Source organism: Habropoda laboriosa, unplaced genomic scaffold, assembly GCF_001263275.1.
Source record: "Habropoda laboriosa isolate 0110345459 unplaced genomic scaffold, ASM126327v1 scaffold162, whole genome shotgun sequence".
Classification (NCBI taxonomy): domain Eukaryota; kingdom Metazoa; phylum Arthropoda; class Insecta; order Hymenoptera; family Apidae; genus Habropoda; species Habropoda laboriosa.
In genome coordinates this window covers 203009-211514 of record NW_017100269.1, presented here as the reverse complement: position 1 = coordinate 211514, position 8506 = coordinate 203009, and the positions used below count along the sequence as shown (strand labels likewise).

Sequence of the window (8506 nt, the reverse complement as noted above, 5' to 3'; positions counted from 1 at the left end):
ACTTAGAAAAATATAAAAATATTTAATACCAAATATAACAGTTATACATCACAGTATAATAACAAATATAATCTAACACCTAAAGTTTTAAAATTTTTATTCAAATTACAATTTCGATTTACCAGCTTCCATAAGCACTTTTAATTTTTGAGTGAGCATGATATTTCCGGTAATTTTTAGCTTTCCTCGCATAAATGCTACTTGTGGATTTAATTTTCCCAAAGCCTATAAATAAAATAATGAATAATTCAAATATATTATGTATAAAATGTAAAACACAATTGGTATATACTACAATAATATCAAAATAATTTACCATTTGAATCATGTCCGCATCCTCGAGAGTTAACGTTGCGTCAGCCTTACCTGATTTCAGTTCTCCTCTATATACTTCAGGCTTTTTCAAATCTAGAGCTTTAGCACAATAAAATAGAATTAAAAATAAAGTTCATATGAAATTAACTAATATGAACAAATATATTTACTCCATGTTGCTTGTGGCTTTCCTTTTACCAAAATGTGATAAAGAAATACAGCGTTAATTTTCTTTACTTCTGCTGGATTTGCTTTCACATACTGTTCAATTGTATTAAACACTGCATCGCTTTCAAGACTTTCAAGATTTTCGTTGCCAGAACGAGGATTTGCTCTTGGTTGTTTAGATATTGTATTTTTTAAATCTACATAACCACCTACATCCAAAAAATTCGAAGTATAATCGTTAATAAATAATAATTTTAATAACTTTATAGGAACATATGAAATCGGAGAATATATAGCTCACGTTCGATTATTTAGATATTATAATTCAGGAAAAGTATGCACTTTAATTTTTTCAATTGATCTGTGTTATAAATTTCTGTACGAGATTTATATAATTAATAATTTCCATAAACTTACCTGTTAAAACCGGCGTGTTATTTTCTATAGTATATGTTTGGAAATGTATTCTGTTTCCTTCTTGCCACATGTCAGTTCGCAATGTTTCCCCTGGGAGGACTGGTTTGGCGAAACGAGTCTACAATATTTATTAACTAAATTAATTTAAAACATTTTTTTCTATTAACATTTATATACTTTAACGCGGAATTTGTAAGCAACACAATTTAAATAATTAAATGCAATATGTTACAGAGTACCCATTGTATTTAAAACACTTTAACACACAGAAATAAACTTTTTATAAAAAAGAATCATATGACTATTAAAAATTATCAATAAACTTACCTTGACAGCTTTAAATAAATTTGGATCACCATCAGCATAAGTTTGAAGAACATGACGAACAGAAAATCCAAGAGAACATAATCCATGTAGAATTGGTCTTTTGAAACCACTCATTGTAGCCATGCTTGAATCTATGTGGAGAGGATTTCTATCTCCATTTAATCTGTACAACGCGGCCTGCAGACAGAAAAATACAATTTCAATTAAAGGATTAGTCATGAGTGAGTAAACAAACAAAAAGTATGCAACTGTTAATTACCTGATCATAGCTTGTCTGTTGAGTGACCGATGCATCTGGCTGTCGCTTTGGCGGATCGATAATAGGTATGAGATTTGAAGATGTCTTTTTTCCTTGGAAACCACCAGCTCCTATTATAAATATTGTCATTTGTCCTGTGGACAATTTATCCCCGGTGGCGGAATCAAATGTTTCATCTATAAAAATAGCCCAATGTAGGATCTATTTTATTTTACACAAAGCAAAATATTTACAAAAATCATCATATATACGTACGTTGTACAACAAATACGGCACCCTTTTCCTTATCCAATATATCTAAAAGAATGAAACGTGTCTCAACCGTACCCTCTGTTGGTAATTGTTTGTAAACTTCAATATATTGCTCCCCGTGCAACATCTGAAATTATAATGAATCTGTAAAAACGTCATTTTAGAAGACAGTATACGAAATATATTACCTTTGTTGGATCTATTTCAAAATTTGGTAAATTGTCTGTGTACATAGAGCTAGTCAAACAATGCGCTGGGCCGTGTAGAGTATAGAATGTAGGTAATACAGCAAAATTACTATCATTTTCATATAAATAACGAATATCAGACGGTGTTTGAACAGAGGCACCAACTAAAGGAAAAAATGTATATTTTAATTTTATAATTGCAATTGTTATAATATATTAAGTTACATATTACTATTACTACCATAAAAAATCATACCTCCCAATGCATATAGTATAGTATCTTGACTGCTATAAGTTTGTCTGAGAACCTCACTGTTCTAAGAAACAAAAATTAATAAATAAGCACAATATATTTTATGTCAAGCTATAATAATTAGTTGCCCTAATTACCTGTGATGCTGATTTTCCAGATTTCATTTCTTCAAGTGCAACAACAAACTGTGCTGTTTTTTCCTGTAAGACAGAGTAATGTAACATTTTATCACAAGTAAACTTTGTATAAAGTGACGAAAATTTAAATACCTCAATAGAAGTAAAATGTTTGACAGAAGACATATCAGTAATAGCTGACCATCTTTTTGCAACATCCTCAGGAGTGATTTCACTTGAAAAATTTTGTCTTAATGTGGATCCTGATGAACAAACTACATAGGCTGAAAGAACATTAGTAATGAATATAAAACAATACACACATCTTTATATCATTGATCTTATTCACTGTACTTACATTTTCCAGCCCAACCTAGTGCAGACTCAATAATGGAACCATTTTCTGTACACTTCTCATGACACATCCAAATAACTACAGGTGCTATTAATTCAGGTTTGAATTGCTGAAACAATTCTATGAAATAAAAAAAAGTAAGATTAACGTATTGAAATGTAGCAGAGTATAATTAATACATATATGTATATAAAATATTATATGTACCTGGTGGTAGAATATCTTCTGTTAAACGAGAAGCAGCTGTTGGTATTATTACATTAGTATATATATTTTTATTTCTGCCTTCAATAGCCAATGTATTGGTCAAACCAATAAGACCCATTTTTGCAGCACCATAATTAGATTGACCAAAGTTTCCATACATTCCACTATTGCTTGCTGTCATAATTACTCTACCATAATTTTGTTTCACAAAATATGGCCAAGCAGCTTGAGTAGTTTTAAAAGCACCTTTTAGATGAACATTTTGTACCATATCTGAAATAGATCATAAACATTTAATGATTTTGAACCTTTAAAGTTTCCATATAGCTATAATAATAAGATGTTAATATACCCCAATCTGTCTCTGACAACTTAGCAAAAGATCTATCTCTTAGAATTCCAGCATTATTAACAACTACATCTACTCGACCAAATGTATCGATAGCTGTTTTGACAATTTTTGCACCATCAAGGACAGAGTCATAATTAGCCACAGCCTTTCCACCTAAAAAATTATTTTAATTACATAATATTTTGTTAATTATAAAATAGGATATTGTTTCGAATGGCTCCCATAAAATATAGCACGGAATATATATAAATACAAATTATAAATAATATGTTTCTTGAAATAAATATCTGAAATATATTTTTTTATGTTACAACAAAAACACAAATAAAACATTTTCTTATTAAAAATTGTGCAAAGTATGCTGAAGTTTGTATCAAATCCTTTTATCAGTAATGCTTTAAAATATACAATTTTTAAATGATAAGATTACTTCTAAATGTTATTTACAAAAATACAAGATAATTCAGCAATCATTGACAATATGAACTAAAAGATATAAAAATTTTATATTCCATTAACGAATATTATGAAAATCTTCTGTTTAATTTAAGAATTAAACACATCTATGTTAAACATAAATACATATGCATAATCTATTTAACTAAAAATAACTAATCATGGATATTTAAATAAACTCTAATTGTATTATCATACCATTCTTTTTAATTTCATTGACAACTGCATCTGCACTTTTAGTGCTGCTTCCATCCCCATGTCTTCCTCCACCTAAATCATTTACTACAACACTGGCACCTCTTGACCCAAAAAGTAAAGCATATGCGCGACCTAAACCTAGAGAGACATTAAAGACAATAAATTATGTATAAAGTCATTTAAAAAGAAAAATAATTACCAGCTCCAGCTCCTGTTACTATAACTACTCGGCCATCAAAACGTAATTCCTCTGGTCCCCTCATTGTATCCACTTGTGTAAAGTAGACTGAAACCTTAAACTTTTGATCGATTCGAACTTTTATACAAAAGTCTACCTTCGCAATGAATAAGCACAATTAAGAATGGTGTAAAGTCCATCCACTTTTAAATAACCATGATATATATGTATCTTGTTTCTTAGATCGGCTCATTCGATAAATAAAAATGTACACTGACAAGGAGTGTCATCGATTTTTAACCAAACCCTGGTACTAACACAAACACTCAACGACGCGTCTGTGTCAATGGCATCGTACTCCATACGTCAGTGTGTATTGCACGCCATTTTACATAACGCAGTCGCTGTGTGTTTGTGTTAGTTTCTAAGGTTTCGGTAAGAATCGATGTAACGGAGTATACATCAATGCCATTCAGTTGAGCTTTAGAATTTCCTCTACTTTTTCTCCATTACCACAGTATAAACATATTATCGATAAATAATTAATATGCATTGATGAATGCAAATTTTTCTCATTATGTGTTAATTTACGTCTATTTAGTGGATATACGCAAAAGAGAAGATCATGTAAGATTTACCTATAAAGAATGCTGAAATCCAATAAACGCATAGTACTGTACTCTCATGGAGGGAAAATATGAAGTTACATTACTCTTACACTGCGAATATTTTTAACATCGCCCACTTAAATTTTATTTATAATAATACCATTAAGAAAACGAATTTAATACACTGAAACACATTTTTATCAAATGCTTAAATCGTTTGTCAATATAATAAAATGTTCATTAAAAATTAATTCGAAATATATATATTACTATTAGAACACGTTTTCCCACAAATGCCATAAAACTTGAATGGTTTTACATTTTTTTGTAAAATTTTTAGGGATTTTTAAGAATATAACATAGGATATTGTGTTGTAATAATATAAACGAAATATAACTATTATATAAATAAACGAAAATATATAAATATTACGTGAATAAACAAAATATAAACGAAAAATGGAAACATTGAAAGATAAGATAAAATCGTATTAAAATGAATATTATTAAATAACAAATTGTTATATTCCTAGTTTTTTAGAACAATAATTTTTGAAATCCATAAAAAAAATCTATAAACTTGTGTGCATAGTTTATATTCACCAAGTATCCTAAAATATTCGTACCTTTTAAAAAATAGAAAGATACATAAATCTCATTTTATCTTTTAATTTTATTTCTTATAACTATGTAACATTCATACACAGCATTTTCTTAGAACATAAAAGGCAGCAAATAGTTATAAAGTATTATTAAACTTAAGTTTCACAAGTTTTATAACTTTAGTGACTTTATAATGTACAAATAATGAAAAAAAAATTAAAATGATATTAATATATATGCTGAATCACTGAAAAGAGGTAATGAAGGCAATTTTTGCTTTTATTGCATATGCTGACGCCTACGTGCTGCTCTTTGTTTGTCGAATCGCAATTCCATTTCTTCTAGAACACGGGGAGTATATCGCACAACCAGTTTCACAGAATTTAGTGCCTGTTTCAGTAGTTCTACTGCTTTCTCGTGGTTTTCTCCTTCCACGCACTATAAAATAAATATAAAATTAACGGAACAAATTAACCAATTAAGTGTCAAGCAGTACTCATTCTATTTTACCAACAGAAATTTCAGCTGTAGTAAGATCAAATTAACCTTTTAGTTACATAGCAGATATAGAATGCACTAAATACATAGTTCTAATTTATATTATTTTATAAAATCTTGAAAAAGACTAACCACTCCATTAACTGAAAGAAGCTGATCACCGCGTTTTAAACCACCATGTCGATCTGCAACACCTCCAGGAATAATTCGCGAAATATAAATTGGTGAATTTTGTTCTTTGCCTCCCATTACATTGAAACCAAGACCTTCTTCAGTTTTTGGTAATTCCACCACTCGTGGGTGTGCATGTCCTTCACTTGCTGCAAAAGCAGCAACTGTTGCTTTTGCTGTAGCTGATGCACGAACTTCTTGAGAGCCCTGAAATCATTAACATTGAGGTCACATTAACTATTACATACATGCATGGATTTAAATATATAATTCAAAATTTAAATATGGACTACCTGGATGTCTACAGTTTCATATACATGTTCATATACTTCACGTACAGCACTAAGGAAGTCACTTTGCAAAACTTTTTGTAAGGCAGCTAATTTTGTTGCAGGTACTTCACCACCTAGAACAAATTATTTGGGCAATATATACAAATATATACCTGTATGCTCAAGAACATCAGAATTATGATTATTAAATGATCTTTTAGTAGGAAGTAAAATCACGTACATGTTCTACATAAGAAAATAAATCAAAGGAAGAACATTATGAAGAAATGACCACTATGAAGACCCACAAAAACAAGGTGTATTTCTTGTGATAATACTTGATAACATGCTATTGTCCTCTGATATCCATTGCTGTGAATAAAATACATTTAATTTATTACCTTTTTGTAATTTGTCTAGTAACTCAATAGACCTCTTAACATCTGCAAATAAAAAGAATGAAATCATTAATTTTTTATTTTATTGAAATTCAGCTCCAATTTTAGACAATAAATTTATATATTTTTTGTTTAAATAAATATATGTAAAAAAATTTACCATTTGCTAAAGTGAGGGGTTCGCCCATCGTAACCATGTCTGAAAATAAATAAAACCTGTTCAATGATTCTTCACATAATAATTACACTTTATTGTTATGAACAAAATATGCTATAAAATTGTTAACAACCTACAGTACTTCTCCTGATTACGTCTCTGACGTACTCACAAACTGTCATAAAAATACGTCAACAATTTGATCTATCGACCAACTATTATCAACCAAGAATATACAGCAATATGGAAAGTATCTAAATGTCTCTTTCGAAACTATCTAATAATTTACCAAAAGTCCCTATACTATAAACAGTATGACGTTCACGCTTTGCGACTTATGTGAACCAGCCATGAGGTCCACACTCTGCGATTCCCATGCAAATCCACCTGCCTAATTTTAGCGCACACACACAACATATTCATAGCGAACGAAATGTATCCATTAATTATAGCTACATAATAACATGGTGCTGTCCCGGAAAACGTATGTGGACCATCTCACATAACGAAAAAACAATTACAGGATGACCAATGAACAAAAAAATTACGTTTCAGTTTTCTATGTTCTTCAGGGAATTTACATGCACATACACTACGTCGTCACTTTGCAATACAAATTACAATTTAATAATAGGCTAATATCCTTATCCTATATTATAATAGGTACCAACTATATTTAAATATAAAGTAAAATTAAGATTATGGCTACATTTAGTTCGCTATGAAAATATATATCGGTATATTGAAACTAAGGAGGGTGGATTCGAATGAGAATCACAGAGTGAATCTCATGGCTGGTTCACATGAGTCGCAGAACGTGGACGTCACATTATATATGTACCAAAATTCTGGTATTAAAATTAAAATTTATCGTAAATGAAAAACGGAGCTACTGCCACCTGTTATCGATAGTTAAAGATGAAATATGGCCTTTAATGCTTTCGCGCTAAATTTGTTCATCAAAATAGCTAGGTCCAGTTACCGCATGTGTTTTGTGATGTGTTGTGACGTATTTAGTTTTCATTTAGTGTAATTAAACAGAATTTGTCAGAAAAAAAGCTTCCGGTGAAACATTGTTGGCAATTAAACAGCATTTAAAAAAAATAATTTTTAATAACAATGTCGGTTAATAACAATGACATTGTTTTATAACATTAATTTTAGAAATGTAAAATTGTAATACGTCTTAGAAACTGACCAAAATAATAAAAACGCAGTATTTTATTTTAACAAAATCAAAAATTAAGTATATAAAAAGATGACTGAAAGTCATGATTTAATTAATGTAAATAATGTAAACAATAATGAATCTAATATACAATATAAATTTAAAGAATCAAAATTTTTTGAAGAATCCACAAATAATATGGAAACAGAAGAAAATAAAACTCTTGAAATGAATAATTGTATTAATGATGACAAAGATACAATATTTAATAAAACTATTCAAAGTACAGACGAAAAGATTGACCAGAAAAATGAACTTAAAAACAAAGATATTCATAACAGATTATTTAGAATAATAGATAGTGATGCAGAAGATGAAAATATATTTATTTTTAATCGAAAAAATAAGAAATCTACTTATGTTGAATCAGATAATGACATGTCTGATTCACAACATGAAAATGAGTCTAACAAGCCCATAAATAGTAACACAGCTAAGAAATTTTTTGACAATAATTCTAATGAAATGTCCAGTATACATAATGATAATGACACTGAAGAAACCGTTTCAAATGAAGAAAAAGCTACAAA

The 8506-nt window shown here is 29.4% G+C and overlaps 3 protein-coding genes across 4 annotated transcripts in view; 1 reads left to right on the top strand and 2 right to left on the bottom strand.

The window, feature by feature from the left end:
• Positions 1-105: 105 nt before the first annotated feature.
• Positions 106-4304, bottom strand: LOC108573495 (peroxisomal multifunctional enzyme type 2). The gene is made up of 16 exons (XM_017935952.1): positions 4063-4304; positions 3864-4001; positions 3210-3362; positions 2858-3130; positions 2654-2770; positions 2449-2579; positions 2317-2379; positions 2183-2243; positions 1927-2090; positions 1742-1865; positions 1487-1662; positions 1228-1404; positions 901-1018; positions 486-692; positions 317-414; positions 106-225 (listed from the first exon to the last, which is right to left on the bottom strand). Exons 1-16 carry the CDS (start codon positions 4124-4126, stop codon positions 106-108), a joined length of 2184 nt encoding a protein of 727 aa, XP_017791441.1. The 5' UTR covers positions 4127-4304.
• A 1227-nt stretch (positions 4305-5531) lies between these two features.
• Positions 5532-6963, bottom strand: LOC108573502 (protein lin-7 homolog C). Of its 2 annotated transcripts, none has more exons than XM_017935960.1 (6): positions 6882-6963; positions 6752-6790; positions 6595-6636; positions 6215-6327; positions 5883-6128; positions 5532-5690 (listed from the first exon to the last, which is right to left on the bottom strand). In XM_017935960.1, exons 1-6 carry the CDS (start codon positions 6928-6930, stop codon positions 5532-5534), a joined length of 648 nt encoding a protein of 215 aa, XP_017791449.1. In that variant the 5' UTR covers positions 6931-6963. The 2 variants fall into 2 exon arrangements, with proteins under 2 accessions (XP_017791449.1, XP_017791450.1); XM_017935961.1 differs by having other exon boundaries at positions 6886-6954.
• A 575-nt stretch (positions 6964-7538) lies between these two features.
• LOC108573489 (claspin-like) overlaps positions 7539-8506 on the top strand; it is a 4770-nt gene continuing 3802 nt past the window's right edge. The window contains exons 1-2 of the mRNA XM_017935946.1: positions 7539-7599; positions 8083-8506. Of these exons, the coding sequence (XP_017791435.1) occupies positions 7539-7599; positions 8083-8506 (485 nt within the window). The remainder of the gene's footprint in view (positions 7600-8082) is intronic.